Below are 21,018 nucleotides of genomic sequence, written 5' to 3' on the forward strand. Positions count from 1 at the left end.
AAGTATGCACAAAAGTTCAGCTCCAACTAAGATGTCATCCCTAGAGTTTAGCTCTCTAAGTTTGGTCTTTTGTCATTTTTAAACAAGAAATGTAATTAGAAATGTTCTTGTTTAATAACAGTGGTTAAATGTTGAGCAGCATTTGATTAATCTGAGTTACAGGAACTGAATGTCTTATTGACCCACTATGTATAAATGGAGCAATCCAACCGCTTTCAATGTCTGACACAAGTTAACCTTTCTGGAGTCTTCTTTTACTTTCATCTCTCTTCAGGGGCCGCCACAGCAAATTAACCTCCATCCTCTTCTCTCACACTCTTGAGTAGTATGTGAAAATTGTGTGCTATTCAGAATGCAAATAAATCTTGGCAGTTGTAATGCAAGTTTGGTAGATTTTTTTGTTTTTATTTTTTCATGATTTACAAACTACAATGTGTTGTAGACCATCAAACTTACAATGGGAGCCACTTTGCTAAAGCACCATTTTAAAAATTGAAAGTCAACCATGCAGCCGGTGCTCAAACTACATCTTCAAAGTTACAGACTGATAATCTCACCGTCATAATTGTAGAACATTAAGATCTAGGAGACACATGACCTGTATGCAACATTTAAATTCAGCAATTGTTGGGAAATACAAATTAGCTGAAATATATACATGACCTCTAATCAAAAACACTCATGCAGCTGGTCTTGACTTCCATTTAGTTGAAAGGACAAATTTGCAATCAAAATATTTCTTTCTGGCTGATCTAGCAACATAAAGTATTTTACTTCTCAGATCATGGCAGCTACTTTTTACAGCATGGTAAATATGACATCACATCAAAGTCAAGGATAATGAACAGCTATTTCTAACAGGTTGTGAATAACATGGATCATCTCTTTACGATGACACTGATCAGCGGTTGGGATATAAGGTATGAGGCAGCAAGTCAACATTTTGTCCTCAAGGTTAATGTGTTGGAAGTAGAAAAAAATGTCCAAACATAAGGATGTGTGGAACTCTGACAAGATGGATTGCTATGGCTGAATAATAGGGTTAGATCAGGGGTGGGCAAACTTTTGGGCATTGACTTTTAAAATTTGACAGACAGGCCGGGTCAGCGCAAGATATGATACATATAAAAAAAATGCATTAGTTAACAGAGCATATCAGACTCGTCTGACATTTGCTTTGACACACATGAATGAGCTTGATGTGAAGCTACAAGGGAAAAACTGCTTTGTGCATGAAATGCAAGCAAACATCAGAGCCTTTGAAACCAAGCTGATTTTATTTTCAGTGTGACACAGATTGGCTTTGTGATTTGGCATTTACTGTGGACATTCACCTCAGGAAAATTCTCAAGTGTTCTAAAGTAGCTCCAAAAATGACATAATCTCCTGTTTGAGCTGTGGGGGCTCAAACAGGTTTAGGCACAGCTTTAACCTTCATAGATCCAATCATTCAATCATTCACATCAAGTATGAATTCTGTACAAATCTTTGGCGGGCTGGATTAAAAAGACCAACAGGCCGGATGTGGCCCGCGGGCCGTAGTTTGCCCACCCCTGGGTTAGACCAACTCCAAAACTGCAGTTCACGCAGGGTGTTCCCACTCAGCTGTGGCCAGTACTAAGCAAAAGTGCATGGGAAAAAAATGAATTGGTGAGAGGGAAATGAAAGGCTGAGGTTTGTCAATGCCAGTGGGTACTGATGTCATGGCAATGTGGTCAAATCTCACAGAACTACTGTAGCACAAATGGCTAAAAGTTAGCACTGGTTCTGATTGTAGAGGTGCCAGAACATACAGTTCACAATGTTGTGGCATGTGGTGCTTCTTTGCTTGCCAGCGTACTGCCAAAAGCACACACAGCATCAAAACATCTATCAACAAATGGAAGATAAGGTATGGTCGGATAAATTACATTTTATTTGATTCATGCAGATGGCCAGATGTTTGCTTCACTTACCTGGGGAAGCATGTCACCAGGATTTGAAATGGGAAGTAAGCTAACCCCACAGGAGTCAGTTCTGGGCAATGTTCTGCAGTGAAGCCTCTGGTCCTATTAATCACGCAGAAATTTGTTAACTAACTATACATTGCTGAAGATCTAGTTTAGATAAGTTCCCCTGATGGCTCTTTTCAAGATGACAATGTGCCTTGCTGTTCTATAAAAAAAAGGGTGTTGGCTTGGCCTTCAAGTTCTCCAGCCTTCAATCAGTACAGCATCTATAGGATATACTGTACACAGATGACCAATTTAAAGGATATTTAATATCTGCTATTTATGTCTTGGTGCCAGGAATCACATCAGAACTTCAGAGGTCCAGTGGAGTCCTCAACATGTCAGGACTCTTTGATGGCAAAAGTGTGATTGATAAGGAAGGTGGTTGATATAATAGAATGATTGGCGCATATATGGACGAATATCGAGCTCTTCAGGCTTTATGTTAGCATTATCTCAGCGCTGATTAGAGCTCTTTAGGTGATGTTATGTGTATGGTGTATACAGGAACAAAGATGCCAACCTAGGAATTTCTTGACCTCTTATAGTACATAAATGTTACATTCACATTTTCCCATCAAAGGTATATAATGTATATTTAGGTATTGATAGCTACAGATCGAGATAAATGTACTTTTTGAACTCAAAAAAGACATTTTAACATTCAATTAAATCAAATTCAAAAACCTTACATGAGGCACAAAGGTAATTTATCACCTGGTCAGGCTGTTTACCTACAGGGTTGACAAGACTAACATGAGTCACAAAAGTTATTATTTTTCTTTTGTTGTGTGATTGTTATTGGAATCTGTGGTTGTAAAGATCAAACTTCAATTTGTCTAGCCTGACTGGGTTTGACAAGAGGATCTCAGACACAACTTAAACCCCAGGATGAAAAATATATTTGAGCAAGAGAAGATATTCTTAAAATCTATTACACTAGGCCAGTGAATTCTTGCACTAACTCAAATTCCAGTAGGACAGTTGTGTGACTGGTAAATCTGTCAGCATAATTATAGACAGTGTCTGGTCCCACATTGTGGATCAGATCAGTGACCTTGCAAAAAGCATTCTGCTGACTGGTCTTTCAATATTTTCCCATTTTTAGTCATGGTTCACTATCAATATTTTATGTCTGTGGCTTCATTGTATACCAGTAGATTTGTACATTGTCAGTCTGGTCATGTTTTTATTTTTTAATTTTTGTGTTACAAATTGCAACTTTAGTCTGATCTCTTAATTAGACCTTATTTCACAGGTTGCAATTCCTTAAAAACGTTGGTTTCTTGCAAAGTCATTTCTCCATTTGCTGCAGGTCTCCCTTGTGGGCATTTTCCCCTCAGTTTAAGTCTTGGATTTAGAGCCTATGTGCCATTCATTTTCCCCCAAATAATTGGTGTTCATGAATAAAGAAAGTGTATATGTTCTAGTCAAATGCAATGGCAGCCATTCATCAACATAAATGTTGACTGATATGAACATCTTTCAGATAGACTTTTATTCTAATATTGTTTTTGAGAGCTATTTTCTCCTTAACATTTCATGATTGAAACATGATATTAAAATATTTGTTTAAATGATTCGTACCCTAGGATTTGACCATTGAATGTTAGCAAATTTGAAAGTGATAGTGTTAGTTTGAATGAAAATTATCAGAACATCATTGCGTTATTTATCCTTTATTATTTACAATGGACAAGAATGAAAAGTTGCGAGTCATAATTGAAAATAAATCGTGTTACTGGCAACATATTTCCCACGTTTCCAGTATTATGTCAAATGAACAAGTTTTGGTTGTAAAAATGACAGACTGTGATATGTCGTGAGGCTTGAAGACCTACTGAACATAGCACTTAAAGGTTCAATGTTAACTGATATGGCATTTCTACTGTAAAAACTTTGAATTTATTATGCCCCCAAAACAGTGTTCCCTTTTGCGCTGGGAGGAAATCCTTTCTACAATGACAATTTTAGATAATTTCCAACAATTAATACTGGTCCAGCCCAGTTAGGTTCTGGATCACCCCTTGTGCGTATTGGTGTTGTGGATGAAAATAATTATCCAGATCCAATTTCACTATCAAGATGTATCACAATGTTTGTTACGGGATTTCATGTCAGAAACACAACACTAATATATTATCACATTTGTACGACTGAATATTGCATTCAGTTTCACTGAGCTGACAGTAAGATATAATTCAACAGTTGGAAAGTAAATCAATCTTTTTATTTAAATTGCTAATTGATTTTGTACTTTTCTGGTCATGGATTATAGTTAGTTTTTGTAGGTGTTTAAAAAAGCAATTTTTTTGTAGCCTTATATGCAAATTAATGCAGATTTTTTCAGTTTTTTGTGTCAATTTGGCAGGTAACTACAAATATTTAGGTAATTTGCTATAACTTTTCATGCAAATGTTAGAAGGGTTTACGTGTTTGTTTTGATCACTTTTAATGGAAAATAAGTATAGAAATGGCATGATGACTGATTGTGAAGCCAGTTGACTTTAAGGAAAACAATGAAAATAGGTAAGAAATGTACAAATGACTTGTCAATTCTCATAAAATGGCACCAAATGCACCACGCAAAGCTAGAATAAGGATTTTAAACTATATACCACAACCTTTGTTGTTAAAAAGGAAAAAAAAAACACAATGGCATTTCAGAAAATATTTGCTACAATGCCTATCTCCACAAAAACAAATTCTTTAGGCAGCGACAATCAAAAAGTATTCTTGATTTCACAAGGTGTTTAAAAGTAACAATACAGATAAACATTAATTGTTTCAGTAGTGACATGAAAATGTAGGGCCAAATTTAAGTCTTAGGATTGAAAACAGTAGTGAAATGTGTTTGTAATGTAGCATTTTATTTAGATATTCAACTGAGTTTGAAATTAGGTACCCAATGTTCCGGACAACCACCCAAGAAAGATCCCAGACTGGATTCAAACTGAGAAAATTATTATTATCATATCGTTCTGGATTTCATTAAGATCTGTAGCTTGTGTAAATTATAATGTTTTTTTTCTGTTTGTTTTTTTTGCTCGGGGAACAGCTTACATTTATTCCGAACAACTAATACATGTTGTTACACTTTGACATGAATATTTCACAGTACCATCTGATAAATAGAGTCACTATGACAACACTAAAATGCCACATTTCATACTGATTAAGTCCCAGAAATACATGATAAATGGAACAAAAAATTTTGAGCAATTTGTTTGTACTTTTGATTCAGAAAAAAATGATTGTGATGAACAACAAAAAAATATTATTTGTCAAAATACAAATATCAAGCCTGGAAATCCTGCATCAGTTGGGCTACAAACATTTTCTTCAGTTTTCATTAAGTTGTCTTGATATCATGCGTCACAATTTGGTAAACGGCAGCACGAATACGGTGTCATATTATTTCAGTAATTTTATCAGAGGTATGGGACCAGAGTATAAATAAGGCATCTTGTCTGACATGTCGACATGGAAAACTAAAGTTTGTCAGAAAAAGAATGGACTAAGTATGGAGCTTTAGCCAAAGTCAATCATCAGTGCAGCTTTAATTGTTTTTACACAGAACCTCCCATTTGAATCAATATTGAAATTCTTCAATCAATGGCTACATTGTCATAAAAATTCATATAAAATAAGTTCAAATTAAATAGGTTAAATAAAAAAAGGACAGTTCAATCAAGGCATTTGAACATGGAATTCATCTTCTAAAAAAAAAAAATCTGCCTCTTCTGAAGAGCTTCGATGAACACCGAAAGGCCAAGCACAGGTCTTTATGGTTTTTCTAATTTCCTGTTTGTTCAACATGATCCAGCCAGATACAGTGGCCTCTAATAGCATGTCATAATAGTAGTGCATGCTGCAGTCCCATATGAACAACACCTTAAAAAATATATTTATATATAGAAAGAAATCCACATTTAAAATTACATCCTGTACAAACATGGAATCATCTTCACACCTAGAAATGAATCAACATCTGAATCGAAGACGGAAACAAAGTCTGGGTTTCGTTTGGAAGTTTCTTCCCTCCAAAAGGCGAGATGATTCAAATGGAAAAGTTGCTGAGTAATAATGCTTCTTGTATGATTGTCAACAGAAGATCCTCATTGCTTAAGTGTTATGGACGATATCCAGTGGGGTTCGCGACTGTCTCCATCATGTCACAGCAGCAAGAACATATGCTTCACTTATGTTTTCTCCTAGCAACTGTTGTGAAAGCACGGGGCTGTCCTGTCAGGTACAGGAAGCATTACCGTTTGAATGGATTCCACTGAGCCTCTTGCTGTCCCTGACATTCAACATCACCATTATTCCAAAGGATTTTGGATCAATATTGTGAGCAAGAAAATGGATGTTAAATATTAAAACATTTGCACACAGTTTTCGTGCAGTTATACTGTGGTCCCTCTCATTGGGAACGGCGCTAAGAGGATTCCTGCTTGGTCATGGTAGATGCCAGCACTTCGAACATTACAGAATGTCACTCCAGTGGGGATCTGGAGGCAGGTCAATGCCATGTCACCATGGGGCTGATCAAACTTGGACGATAGAGAGCTTGATGAAATGCTCCCGCTCCTCAAGTAGACAGTGGTTTCTTATGTTACAACAGCCCTAAATATTGCCCTCAGGGGTTGAAAGATGGTTGGAAGTAAATTAGACAGAAATCTCATAGGTGGTACCACCAACGCCTGTCACCTTTTTCACAGCAGAACCCTGAGACTTGTGAGAGGGAGTCAGCACCAAGCTGTTAAATGCCACTCTGGGTTGGCTTGAAACACTGACCGGATGAGCAGGAGAGGAAGGGGCAGAGCAGGAGGAGTGCTGGCTGCTGCTGGCCCGACTCAGGGGTTTGATCTGGGTCAGCTCATCCCTGGAGTGTAAAAACAGAAGCAAATAAGTGTAATGACAAGCAAATATAGGAGTGAAAACTGACCATCAGAGAATTAAGCTTATCACCAAGGAGCACATGACAGCTGAAATCATCTATACATATTTACCCCCACTGGGGATAGTAAACTCAGGCCTCGTAGGTGCCACACAAAGACAACATTAAATCTGTATTTATGTCTCTCCTATGACAAATCAAACCACTTTTTTCAAGATATCTTCAGTCTGACTGTGAGTGGGATTATGCAGCAACTGCAGGTCTAACTTTCAAAAAACCTGTTTCGAGGGCAATAGACAATAAAGAAAGGCATATACAAATTGAGAGTGGGATCCATTTTACAGAGGAAAACAATCCCAGCAATTTTTCACAGCAGTTTTTGTGATATCATGTCACATTTTTTTTTTGCCACTAGAAATTAAAAGTGTAAAAGTGAAATCTGTTACATATTCTTGCAATATAAGCTAGTCTCTGTGAGAAGATTTCAGGCAGTTTCCCAAACACTAAAAACACCACTACAACCTTATACTCTCACTTCATTCAGCTGTCAAAAACAATAAGGAATAAAAAGTACAGTGGCTGTGCAAAAGTAACACTACATCAACGAAATGAAAAATGACACAAATGTTCAGCACAGCTAGAAATACTGTGTGGCTAATGCCAGAATTATTCCTTGCTGGGAGCACATTCCATGTCACGCTTTTGTAATGAGTTGTTAAGAGTGTAAAGAGCAATCTGGGTCTAGAATCAAATTTCAAAAAAGGACTCCTGTGAAACAGGATGACATTTTGCATTTGAAATCAAATGTATTGTTATTCCAGATATACAGGGTAATGGATTTGTATGCCTTAGACCAGGGGTGTCAAAACTTTTTGCAAAGAGGGCCAAATTTGGTGAGGTGAAAATTGGCCGACCATTCAGCCTGACATTCTTTGAGGCATCTGTGTTTTTTTGTCACAGGCTAACAAAAAGAAAGTCCCAACTCTCTGGCACGCAGCATTGAAGACGTTTAATCTGAGGTTAGGAGACAATTAGAGACAAAAAGTATAGTGTTACCACCCAGGGATTACATTAGCAAACGCTTGCTTTTTCTCAGGACATATTTTCTCCATCATTTTCATCAGACAGTCTTTAATAAATTCATCCTCAGTAAAAGGCTTGCAGTGTTTGGCTATCAACATTGCTACCTCATAGCTTGCCTTTGTGGCATTTCCATTCGATTCATGGGCTCTTGTTAAAAAAAAAACAAAAAAAAAACAAAGCACTGCTGTGCTGTTAAAACAGCTTCCAGCTGCATCAATTTTTCACCACGTTTGTTCCCAGTTACATTGATGTAGTTTGCATGTTTTATCCGGTAGGTAAGGTTGAATTCCTTGATTTCCAAGATTAACTGATTCACATTAATATTAAAATTTACATTCCACCAAGATTAACAAATTCTTGAGGGCAACAAATTGGTTGTGCAAATTTAAGAACAATAAATAAAGATTGTTGAAAACAAAACATGCCATATACCAAATCATGGGTGGGTATAACATATTACAGAGAAAAAAAAAACAGGCAGACAATGACAGATGCATGCAGTGATGATTCTGAGGGGATAGACAGACAGACGGAAGACTAGCAAAGGGAGAAAAAAAGAGGAACTCACGGGAAATCTTGCAGGAAGAGAGGGAAGAGATAGGGGAAGAGGAGGATCAGTCAGTCAGTAATGCAGGTTTTCAGGTGGGCATGGGATTTAAGGATTAGCAGCAAACCACTGGTCCTGATAAAAGGCCACTCATACTCACTTCTGTGCTTGTATTCCTCCTCCTACCCCGGCTGCATTCACTCCGGCTGATGCTGACGCCTTTCGAACTAGCCGATATTGCATTTCTGCAGCAGCTGCACTTGAGTAGGACAGCGATTTACCAAGCGGTGGTGGGTGCGGGGAACGGGGAGGATGTGATGTTTCTGTAGAGCGGGTACGGTATGGGTAGGCATGATGTGAGAGTACATGAGGCTCTGGGAAGCGAGGAGGGCGAGAGGAAGAGGAGTGATGATGGTGGTGATGGGAATGGTGGTGGTGGTGATGGGAGTGGTGGTGGTGGTGTTGGGGATGTGAGGCAGAAGAGAGGGGCAGTGCAGAGCCTTGAGTTGTAGAAAGAGGGTTAGTTCCAAGATGAGAGTCAGCCAGAAGGCGCTCCCTTTCAGGAGCAGGGGGTGGAGAGGAGGAGGTGGATGAGGAGGATCGATGAAGGAAGGGGTGATGGTGATGATGGTGATGAGGGGACTTGGAGGATTGGGAGTGAAGCTCAGTATCCCTCTGCTGGGATGAAAGGAAGGGTGAGCTGTAGGCACCTGCGGTTGGTGTGCAGGGTCTCCCAGAGGGAACCTCAGGAGCGACTGAAACCGCCGTCCCTTTGTCAAAATCATCATTGCCTGCCAGTAAGCTATCATATGAAAGGCTCCCATTGCGAGATGGGTGAGGAAGGGTTGGTGTCTGATTGGCTAAACTCTTGAAGCTGGTTGAGGTGGTGGTTCCTTCGGAGAAGTGCGCAGCTCCCGCAGAGTTTTGCGTGGAGCTTGAGGACTGTGAAGCCACTCCTGAAAGAACGGTGGGGTCTGAGAAGGAGGGGTATGAACGGCCTCCAAGAGAGTAGCCTGTGATACCCCCTCCTCCCATTTCTCTCCCTCCCTCCTGCCTCTCTCCCCCTCCAACTCTGTCTGCTGACACATCCCTCCTATCCAAGCTGGGCTGGGAGCGGAAACCAGGCTGCTGGCTGGCCTGAAGAAGGGATGAGGTGGAGGAGGAGGAGTCCCTGGCACTGCTGACACTCTCACCTCGACTTAACTGGAGACGGCAAGAAAGATGAGGAGAAGGAGGGTAAAAGTGGAGTGGGTGGAAGGAGGGAAAGGGAATGAGAAGCTGAGCAGATAAATGCAGGGTTAAACTTTGAATAAAAGACCTGTTTCTGCTTGAGGCAATATTTTCACTGCCTGTCTGCTTGAGGCAATATTTTCACTGCTTGTCTTCTCAAGTCAGTCCTAATACCATTGACCAGACTGATTTTTTTAACAATATTTTATTGAGCACAAAGAACAGGATGGCTAAAGATATATAAAAACAGGGACACCATAGCTCTACAAATATAGGTAATACAAGGACAGAGTATTGAACTTGGTTCTCATTCTGGAGCAGAATGCAGTGCTTTCATGCAACTGAAAAAGGAAAAAGACAGACTACTCCTTTTAAGTACTCAATGTCACCTATTATTGTTGAAAAGTACACCGTATGCTCAGCTATCAGTGACTGACTGTAGCTCCAAACAATGTATTGAATAAGTAAGCCAAGCTTTTCATCATGAGAGGTTAGTTTGATATTTCTCTAAGAATTGATTCTCGTCATTTTTCTATAGGACTGAACTTTGCATTGTTTTGAATCATGTCCAAAGAGACTGCATTATGATTTTTATCATCTGTACAACACACATAAGTTATAATAGCAAACACTGACTTATTTGCTCTTTAACCATCTGTGGAGAAGTCTCTCCCCAAGCTCAGTAGTGTTTGACAACTGACAGCAGACTTACTTCCATGGTGATGCTGCGATCAAAACAGTTAAAAGATTTACAGAAGTAGTCTATCTTAAGTGAGTTGGGATGGGGGTATATTTGACTAGTAAATTAGTATGATAGGAAAGAGTGATTTCATGAAGTCTTTTAAGGATTACTTAAATGAGGTAAAGATGTCAGAAATAACCAAGTTTCAAAATTATCTTACTAAAACTGACACAAGTGATGACAGTAGGGGACTGTTAATATTAGCTTGCCAGGGTCACAATGTTGCTGCTGACAATGGTGATGATCCTATAGGATCAAAGAGAATTAAACAGTTACTAACTTGAGTCGTGCCTTTTTAAGGAACTCTTTGCTTTTGATGGCTGCATGCAGCAATTTTGCAACTGAAGTTAGGATTAGGTTATTCGGGTTTGGCATCTGATTGACACTACTTTATAAATCAGGTGGTACTGTGCTGAGCCTGTTAAAAGGACAGTTATTTAATGTCTGATATTTGTGACACCAGCAGTTTTGCTTTTTCCCCCCAAATGAAACCACAGAAAAGTTTAAGGAACTCTTGATCACTCACCTTGCTGCCTAATATCAGTTGCTTGAAATTATCTTTTAGAATTAAATAAAATCATTTATATAAATATTTAAGATAAATTTCCAAAAGCCCAAAATACAGAAAAGGAAGGGTATACGTTAGTCAGACACTGATGTGCAAAGTACAGAGAAAACAAAATGGAATGCTGAGGCGTCATGAATAGTATTATTCTTCATGCACTAAAAAGAAAATGAAAAGATTAAAAAAAGTTTAAATGATACAGTTTAAGTGAAATTAATTTAAGTTCTTCTGAGACTGTAGTTGGGCTCACTGGTCAGATAACATTTCTAAAATTACAGAAGGAAATTTCTAATGACACAAACTGTTAAAAAAAGGAAGGCAAAGCGGAGAAGAAAGGAAAAATGTATTGAAGAGAAAGTGATGAACAACCTTTTACATAGTGGTGGAGTAGCAAGTGGGAAAACAATGGACCAGATATGGGTATGAATCCTGAGCAAAATTACCCATTTATAATTACTACAAAGCTTTGACAGCAGCCTAATAATACTAATCCATTCAGTATAAAAATAACTCAATTACTGTAGTATTCTACCCACATCTGGAGTAAATAAAAGGCATACAAGTAACATGGGGAAAAGAAAGGAGAGGGTGTCAAAGCAAGCACTTACTGATACTGATCAACAGAAAGCCACTGAGAAACCGAACCAAGATGGGCGACAAGAAGTAAAAAAAAAACACAAAAAATAAAATGGAGATTCATTATATTGGATCAAAAGGATAAAAAGGAGATAAATGATTAAACGGATCAACAAATAAAAACATAATTTGTTTTTGTTTTCTTGTATAAGAGCGTATTCAGCATATAGTCAAGTTTATCTGGTATGTGTATGTGTGTGTGTTACCTGGTTGGCATAAGCATGTGTTAGTGCCTTGGTGTTTTTGCCAGGGCTGTATGTGGGTCTGTACTTGTACATGGTGGGAGTAGGAGGGGCTTTGTTTAGTAGGCTGCACTCTAAAGGAAGAAGGGAGAGTAGATTAGATAAAAGCCTTGTTGCTTTGCAAAAATAAACAGCACATGAAGGCAGATAGGAAAAAAAAATAGATAATATAAAATTAAAATTTTTGGCAAGGGAGAAATAGTATCACATTATGAGATTAAAGTCAACATATGAGAATTATAGTTCAAAAAGAATTTGGTCATATTATTACATTAAAAAGTTGTTATATGAGTTTATCCTGCATTTAAACGACAGTGATCTCCAGTTACTGAAAGCCTGCATTGTCATCTTGTGACAAATTCCATCTGAACAAGGATAAGGACAAAACAGCTTAGAATAATAATAATAATCACTATAATTTATACTTTATTAATCCCTCATGGGGAAATTCCTTCTCTCCATTTAACCCATCACAGATGAACCATGAGCAGTTGGTTGCCGTCTATCAGCACCAGGGGAGCAGTTAGGCGTTCAGTGTTGTGCGCAACAACACAAGGAGGAGTCGAGAACCAGGAATATTCGCTGCCCCTGTCATAGTGGATGGAAGTAACTGTAGATTGCAAGGTTCAATCTTAGGAAGCAAAGAAAACAATCAAAAATCCTAATATTATGATTTTAGTCTTGAAAAATCGGTTTTATTCTTAAAATATTCAAATTGTATTCTTTTTATTTTATCTGATTTAACCTTAAATTAACCAAGTAAGTCAATTGAGAACCAGGTATAATTTACAATGATGTCTTGGGCACTCATCATTTTAAATTAGTAACAAGGATTAAGACATTCTGATTGCCATGTACACATAATTTTTGGCAGCAGTTGCCCCAATATCACCAGTTGCACTGGCTCAGGAAAAGGATGTGAGTAGGACCCTTGAAAATGACCCCCATTAATGAATTGAAAATACATTTTCCAACCTGTTCTTATTTTGTATTGTCATCCATTATCTGATTTTGTTTCTGAGGCATAGAAAAAACTCATAAATGTAAATGAGGCTACTTGTCTTGTCCGCTTTTATCATTTGGTGTGCTAAATTGCAATAAAAAGTTCTGGAAGAAAGTATAAAACAGGGACAGAATATGGAAGAGTCTGGTATGCCACATCTCAGTCATATTCCAGAGATGTAAATTAAGGTTTTCAGCAACTCAGTCAAATGCAAATGTGAACGTTAATGGAATACTATATACAAAGCTCCTGTAAAACAACATAATGGATTTACACAATATCATTGCTATAGTATGGTACAGTCAGTATGATGAATGCTTGCCGGCAATGTGATGCACCCCTTTTAGCCACACAATCTGAGGCAATTAAACCACTGCAATACATAAAGACTGCAAGGTTGTAGAAAATAACTGAAAAGCACTACCCTCTGTCTTCCCTCTGGTGATTCCAGGGTAGCGCAGCTCTGGCTTTGGAGGAGGAGGGGGCTCAGTGTCGCATGACTGGCTCTCCATCATCTCCAGACTGGACTTGGACTAATAAATAGCAAGGAACATGCACATGAGTAAATAACATTAGTCTCTATTTTGAACCCCTTCTACACCCACCTCTGCTAATTTGAACATCTAGTAAACTTGTGGTCCAGTTTATATGGTCTTATTCACGTTAAGCTCATAGACATCCTCTGTCTAGGCAATATAATGGGTGAGACTATTACAAGGCCAATAATCCTTTTGACAGTCAGTCAGTCAGTCAGTCAGTCAGTCAGTCAGTCAGTCAGACAGACAGACAGACAGACAGACAGACAGACAGACAGACAGACAGACAGACAGACAGACAGACAGACAGACAGACAGACAGACAGACAGACAGATAGATAGATAGATAGATAGATAGATAGATAGATAGATAGATAGATAGATAGATAGATAGATAGATAGATAGATAGAAACCAATTTATACCATACTCAGAGGAAAAAATGTCTATAACCAATGTATGGTGTTCAGGTTAAAGTGAGGTGCTCGACGTATAGAAAAATTTAATAATTTCTTTTTCTACCTTAAATCTATATGTTTAATCTTCCTACATTTTTCAGCTGCTTTTCTGAAAAAAAAAGTTATACAATATCCTCACAGGCCAACTCCTGCTTTATAAACTGTATCAGGCAATGACAATGGTATGAATCCATTGACAACATCAATCATCAAATCACAAACATTATTTAAATAGTTTATGTGAAAACTTCTTCCCTTAGTAGGCTGACTTAATGCTGCCAAGACAATCATTTAGTGGAGTTTTTGATAAATTATGATAAAATCTGAGAAAATAAGAAAATCCAATCTTGCTTATATTATCGCTACCAAAAATCATACATGTGTTCATTGTCATTGAGAACTATCATAAAAACAATGAATATGGTGAAATTATATTTTAATGGTTGTAAGAGCCCAATAATGCCCTGGGTCATTAGAAAAAAAGTGAACACGACACAAGGAAGTTTAAAAGTACCTGCTGACCTGCTTTGCTAAATAAATTCAGACAGATATACACCTGCATTCTAAATTGCATGTAACACAACATAATTAGGGAAGGCCTCTCTATTTCTTGTGTTGTCTTTGAGCACAAGTTTCCTTTAAGCCTGTGAATACACATGAACTAACACTAGCATTTGCAAATTATTGAAAAAAATAGAATATGAATGACCATCTGGCCTAAATACCTGCCCTTTAACCTCTATTACCAAGAATCAAATCAAATACATAGAAGAGGTGGCACGAAGACACATCATCTCTATTGCCTTGTCTGAATATTATTGTTAAGAAGCATTACACCTGCTACACTCTCTTTACTGATACAACTATATAAGAATATTGACCTCTCACTGCTGCCTAAACCTGCTTCCACCTTTGCAGTCATGAGATAGCACGAATGACATGGGAATTGGTCAAACTGTCTTTCAGCACTTGTCCAACAACTCTCACCCTGTGCAGGTCGCCCTGTATGCCATTGTCTAGGATCTTGGCTGTGAGCTGGGCCTCACTCAGCTGTGGCCGCAGAAAAGGAGGCTGGACACACACATTCTGCACAAACTTCTTTCTGCCCAAATATCTGTGTGGAACATATAGGGACTGAGTGTAGAATATCATTGGCTTCATGTATCCCATGAAATGTATTGCTTTTTAGCTGGCCAGAATGTGTAACTTGAATAACATAATTAATGCTGAAATGCACCTGGGTGCCTGTGAACTGCACAGTACATGAGAAACATTGTTCCAACACCCGTTTGTGAAAGGGTTAACACCTCCTCTGAACTTTCCCGTAACCTGCAAAATGTCAAAACAGAATTTAACAAAGATGTAGTTATAAGAAAACAGATATTACAAGTATAAATCATAAATAACCAAGAAAGCCAACAAGTTCAACCAACGACAAATCTTGCTCATTTGATTTAACAACTGTTTTGTAACTCTTTTCTAACTAGCTATGGCAGTGGTGCCAAAAGATAGAGGGTTTCCTACTTGCTCATTGGTAGTTCTGCCTCTAGCCACAAGCACTATGTGGAAACCAGTGAGGCCAGCAACAGGGATGAAGAACAGGCCTGCCACACACATTACAGCCAGCCTGAGAATCAGCAAGTTAAGGACTATTTGATGACATTAAATGCTGAAGAAAGATGGTTCTTCATACTTCACTTAAAATCAGTCCTCGATAATAATAAAAAAACAATGTTGTCAATTAGAAATGTATGTTCAACTGAATAAAGGCAATCTAAAATTTTCATCTATTACAACTAAAACACACATTCTCCAGAGACTTCTGAATGTCTTCAGTAAAATAAGCACAAATTACACCAATAAGATCAACAGCAGACTAGACCAGTATTATGTTGTTGTTATACTGCAAACTGTCAATGCACCATTAGTGGTTCAAAACAATGCAGTCACATGTGTCAATTGTAGAGGCAGAAGACTAAAACAATAATCAGTTGCTTCCAACAGTCTCTCAAAATGAACTTTATACATTTTGGTTCCTCCAAAATACGAACCCATCATCTTTATGGCCTTTTTCTCATGATTTTCTGAGACTAAAACAATATTATCAGTTAAATGCCTCCATCTAAATATAACCTTGGGTGACAATTTACTTTTGTGTTTTGCAGCTAATATCATCAAGCTAAAAATCAAAACTAATAATGCATTTTTTCTTTCTTTCTGTTAGGATAACTTGTACAATTTTTTTTATTGTTTATTTCAAAACTACATGTATACAACTGCCATCGTGATATCCTCCCTTTCCTATCTAATAAAATTTCAAGTTACACATTCAACACTGCAGTAGATGAGGTTACACCCTACAGAAAAAAAATTTAGCTACTCCTTGAATTGTAGGACTAATACATATATAATATGATATTGCTAATCATTCTCTCAAACTGGTTATCACTAATGTAATACAAGTGTGATTCAGAAATGCAACACCATTAGCACAGGTGGCAACAGGTGATGGAAACGATAAATGTTGTCAATCATCCATCAATCCATCCATTATCTACCACTTATCCTGCAGTCAGGGTCGCAGCAATGCAGAAGCCTATCCAGCTGTCACTGGGCAAGAGGCGGGGTACATCCTTGAGCGGTCGCCAGTAGCTTGCAAGGCCAGGGACTAACCACCGTTCACTCTCTCATTCACACATCTGGGCAATTTCTTCCATGTATTCCTAGTAAACTCCTGTGTGTGTGTGTGTGTGTGTATATCGTGTGTATATATATATATATACATTGGGGGGGGGATAAAAATTATAGTTATACATCATATCTAATACATTTTTGTGCGACACCTGAAAACGAACAAACAAGATATCTTCTCATATGAGCAGATTTATGAAGCAAAATTATTTTAAGAATATCAAGGACAGAAAAAATACTTTAAAAACCCAGCTAAGCACAAAACACAATAAGGATACGTGACGATGGCATGAAGGCGGTCAATGTTCTGCCGATGGTAGAGGATGAAGAGCAGGCCAAACCCAAACACAGCCATGATGTGGGCTGTTAGTGACAGGAGGAAGAGGAAGAAGTAGCGATAGTTCCTCCTGCCAATGCAGTTGTTTACCCAAGGACAGTGGTGGTCGAAGTCCTGCATTGAGGGAGGTGGGTGGGTGTTGAAACAACAATGGAACAGTGAAATCAGTCCATCAACAACACCTTCTGTATCATATGATGAATGAGCTGTATATTGCAGCTTCTTTCTCAAAACTCAAGGACCAATAAAAAGACATTTTAAATATTTTTTATCTTGAATATTTCATTTTCTTTCTCTATATTAGACCCGTCCAAATCTATCACATATGAAAGTGCAAAACCCAATTTTTAGAAACTCTTAAAAGGAACTGCACTGTCTTTTTAGCTGTGTGGAGTAGGAAAAAGAATTAACTGTAGATTCTGAAGTTAACTGCAATTAGGTACTGCACCGACAGTACCTTAAGACAGAGACAGAGAGGCCTGAAATCATTTAGTTGGTGAATTCTATCCAATAAAATGTAGAATCTGATTAATTCAAATAACAGGATAGTTTCTTTGCTGGCCCAAATTTATCTGATGCTTTTGTCTGTTTCCATTTTATTAACCACTGAGAAGAAGAAACATTATTTGTTGGTGTCAAATCTTATTGTAGCAACTTGACTTAGTTTTTCCTTGATGACGTTTCCCCTCCCATCTGAGGGCGGATTCTTCAGTCCCTTCAAAGACAGAATCTAAGTCCGGATGCAATGAAAACATTTAACAATGATAGACAATGACCTTGATGACAGAGAACCTACATTATTTGTGTTCATCATCATTATATGAATATATGTTTCCTTACTAAGTAATATTTAACCATGTCCGCTCACATTTTTACATTTTTACACATTTAATTCTTTACTCTGTCTCAACATTATCAAATGCAAATTATAAGTGTGTACGAAAAGATTTATGGATTCAAATAAAAGTAAAGCAACAGACGCAAATAACTGTTTGTCCTCAAGCGCATTAAGCTTAAAATGAAACACATATCCACCGTTAGGCCATTTATCTGCCAATATGATTTTAATTTGACTCAAAGTAAGTGATTCTTTCTGGAAGTTAGCAGAATGAAATTCAGAGACTTTTCCATGATAAGTTTCATGGTTCTTTTTCCTGCTAATTTTTATTGTAAAACTGGTAGTCTGTTTCTCTTATGTTTTATGGGCATTTTGAACTCCACAAAAGAAACCACCTTCAGTCCTATGGCACTTGAGTGAAATTAGAAATATCTACAAGTGACGCTCCCAGACTCCTAACAAAAAAGAATTCAAGACAAAGCACTTTCCACACATGACAAAAATATTTGTTCTGTTTATGGTGTTTTTATTTGCTATCTATTTTGATCTTGATGTGAGTCTGGCACCAAAAGCCATTTTATGGATGTACACAAAGTGTGGCTTTTAGTTTCATATTAAGTTTAACTTGTTAATTATGTGGATGTATGAATGTTTTTGATGTGATCTATTTTAGGCTCTGTAAGAAAATAGTACTTCATGAGATCATGGGACTATCCTTCAAAGAAAATTTTTGCTATACACTATATTAGCTGTTAATGTGTCAGTGTAAGCAAACCTCAACACAGTTGTCGCAGACGGAACAGTGGGAGCAGCGAGGCGGCCTGTAGAAGCGGCAAGTGGAGCACCACTTCATTCTGACCTGGATCCCTCTGATTTCCACGGTTTTGTAAAGGGGCGCACGGAAGTCATCTTCTTTGTCCTCATCCTCCTCAGCTAATGAAACACATACACAAAGCAGACAAACATTCAGTCACTTATTTATTATCGGTGCAGCTTATCATACAGCTAGGGTCGCAGAGTGGGCTGGAGCCTATTCCAGCTGGGTTTGGGCAAGAGGCAGGGTACACTGTGTGAATGTGTAGCTCAGTGATAGAGCGCATGCTTCGCATGTATTATGTCCTGGGTTCAATCTGCGGTTCAATCCACAGTAAGTTTTTTTGGATAAAAGCGCCTGCCAAATGACGGTATTCTATTCTCTGGACTGGTGACTTGTTGATCGCAGTGATACAAATAGAGATATACAACCATTCACATGTATGGGCAATTTAGGGTCTCCAATTAGCCAACTGCATGTTTTTGGATAGTGGGAGGAAAACAGTGAACCTGGAGGAAATCCATGCAGAGACAAAAATGCCACAAGATTATCCACAACCACTGTATAAATAGTGTTTTGCATTTTTTTGTCATGTCTCAATAAAACTGTGGCATAATCTGGTTCTTTTAGGTAACCAGTATAAATTTCTCCTTATGAAGAATCCCTATCAGCTGAGAGGTAAACTCAGTTAGCCACTGTGAATTAACTCCCACTGTGATCAGAGCCAAGCGTACAATTGGTTACTTGTTCTGAGGCCAAATGGTAATTTTACAACCAAGCATTTGAAACTTAGTCTTATTGCAACATTTAAGTTCACTTCGAATATATTGGTAAATAACGAGCAGTTATCATTTCATTTTCATCCATTCAATGTCTGTCACTTATCCAGGAAAGGGTTGAGGGGGCAGCAGCTGAAGCAGCTGAAGCGGCGGATGGCAGGTTAGATTCTCCTTGGCAACTTCCAAAAGTCATTCTCCATGGCCTTGGCAACAAAGTCCCCCAGTAAGATGAGAGAGTCCGCAACAGGACTGCTCTCTAGCAGCCCCTCTAAGGACCCCAAAAAGGGTGAGAAGTCTGAACTGCTGTTGGGTGCATAAGCACACACAACAGTCAGAACCCATCCCCCAACCCGAAGGCAGAGAGAGGCTACCTAACTAGCAAACTACCTAACTAGGCTACTAGTTCACCCGGTTGAATCCCAACATGCAAACACAGAGATGGCGGGCATTTAATGTGGAAAACTTTTGTTTCCTTACGGCGTACAGATTAGATTTATGAACATCTATTCGTATTCACATGACAACTCAGGTGAGCTGTCCAAATGGCTACCTTTGTTTCCAAAACTACATTCACAATAACAGAATAACCCATTAAACCAAAATGCTGCCCAAACAACACATTAAATGACATAACACACCCTATTCAACTAAGATCAACTCCAGCTCTAACTGTTAATATAGTGGAAAACCCCCCTTGCTTCTTATACTGAAGAGGCCTCTTACAAGTGAGAAATTCAAGGACAGAAAATAAGTCCAGCTGCAACGATAAGATTCGATGATGATAGAGCATGACCTGGATGACTTGGAGCCTTGATGGACCATGTGAAGCTAATATCTTGTAAAAACAAAGATTACAAATGGGCTGAGTGGGTGGAACCATTGAGAAATTCAGCTATCTGTGCAGTCCATATTTACCAGACTTTATATTAAGATGCCATCTAATATGAGTGTCCCATTGCTAAATTTTCTGTTCATACGTGTTCATTTATTCAAAAAACTTCAAAAATCACTTTCATCATTTATCCTTAATTTAAAGCAAAAAAAATCATGGAATTTAGAATACATATGAAATTTTCAGTTTCAACATTTATACATTTATTTATACCTTTCAGTTTGTGAAAATCCAAAATATTTGAATACTTCCTAAAACAGGTTTTATGATACAGAAAAGCCCAATTTTTTAAACATTTTTATGCACTTAATACTTTACATCAAAAAACTTTCAATACATTTTAGTTTGTAAAGTTTGTTTAGTGTGTAGGATGTACAGATTTTAAATTCTGAATGATGAAAAAATCAAAAATATTTTTCATTATTAAATAATCATTCTATTATTAAGATGCATTAGTAAAAAGTCTATGCAACCCACCTCTAGGGAAAATGCCAGGGTCCATGAATGTGGCCATGCAGAAGTTAGCCAAAACAAACAGAAAGATGACACCATTGTAAATGGGAACTGCCATTGAGAACCGCTCTGAAAGCCATGGGCATCTGCAAGATAAAGAAAGACAGGGGTCCGATGAGAGAATTGGTTGTGATAAATTAAGGACATCTTACAGATTCATTATCATAGGCATTAAATCACCTTGTCAGTTTGCAAAATATGATAGTTAAGTGACAGATCTTT

At 37.9% G+C, this 21,018-nt stretch overlaps 1 protein-coding gene across 4 annotated transcripts in view; it reads right to left on the reverse strand.

The window, feature by feature from the left end:
• Positions 1–372: 372 nt before the first annotated feature.
• Positions 373–21,018, reverse strand: part of zdhhc5a (zDHHC palmitoyltransferase 5a) — a 31,804-nt gene continuing 11,158 nt past the window's right edge. For 3 of the 4 annotated variants that reach the window (XM_086176585.1, XM_086176583.1, XM_086176584.1), the window contains exons 3-12: positions 20,761–20,882; positions 18,574–18,731; positions 16,902–17,074; positions 15,457–15,559; positions 15,170–15,261; positions 14,920–15,046; positions 13,364–13,472; positions 11,901–12,010; positions 8,682–9,724; positions 373–6,876 (exon numbers count right to left, since the gene is read on the reverse strand). In XM_086176585.1, coding sequence (XP_086032711.1) covers positions 6,660–6,876; positions 8,682–9,724; positions 11,901–12,010; positions 13,364–13,472; positions 14,920–15,046; positions 15,170–15,261; positions 15,457–15,559; positions 16,902–17,074; positions 18,574–18,731; positions 20,761–20,882 — 2,254 coding nt within the window. In that variant the 3' untranslated portion in view covers positions 373–6,659. Of the gene's footprint in view, positions 6,877–8,542; positions 9,725–11,900; positions 12,011–13,363; positions 13,473–14,919; positions 15,047–15,169; positions 15,262–15,456; positions 15,560–16,901; positions 17,075–18,573; positions 18,732–20,760; positions 20,883–21,018 lie in introns of all 4 variants that reach the window. The other variant, XR_015109017.1, reaches the window with a different exon arrangement.

Source organism: Fistularia commersonii, chromosome 29, assembly GCF_037954325.1.
Source record: "Fistularia commersonii isolate RoL2024-O1a breed Wild chromosome 29, RoL_Fcom_v1.0, whole genome shotgun sequence".
Taxonomy (NCBI): Eukaryota; Metazoa; Chordata; class Actinopteri; order Syngnathiformes; family Fistulariidae; genus Fistularia; species Fistularia commersonii.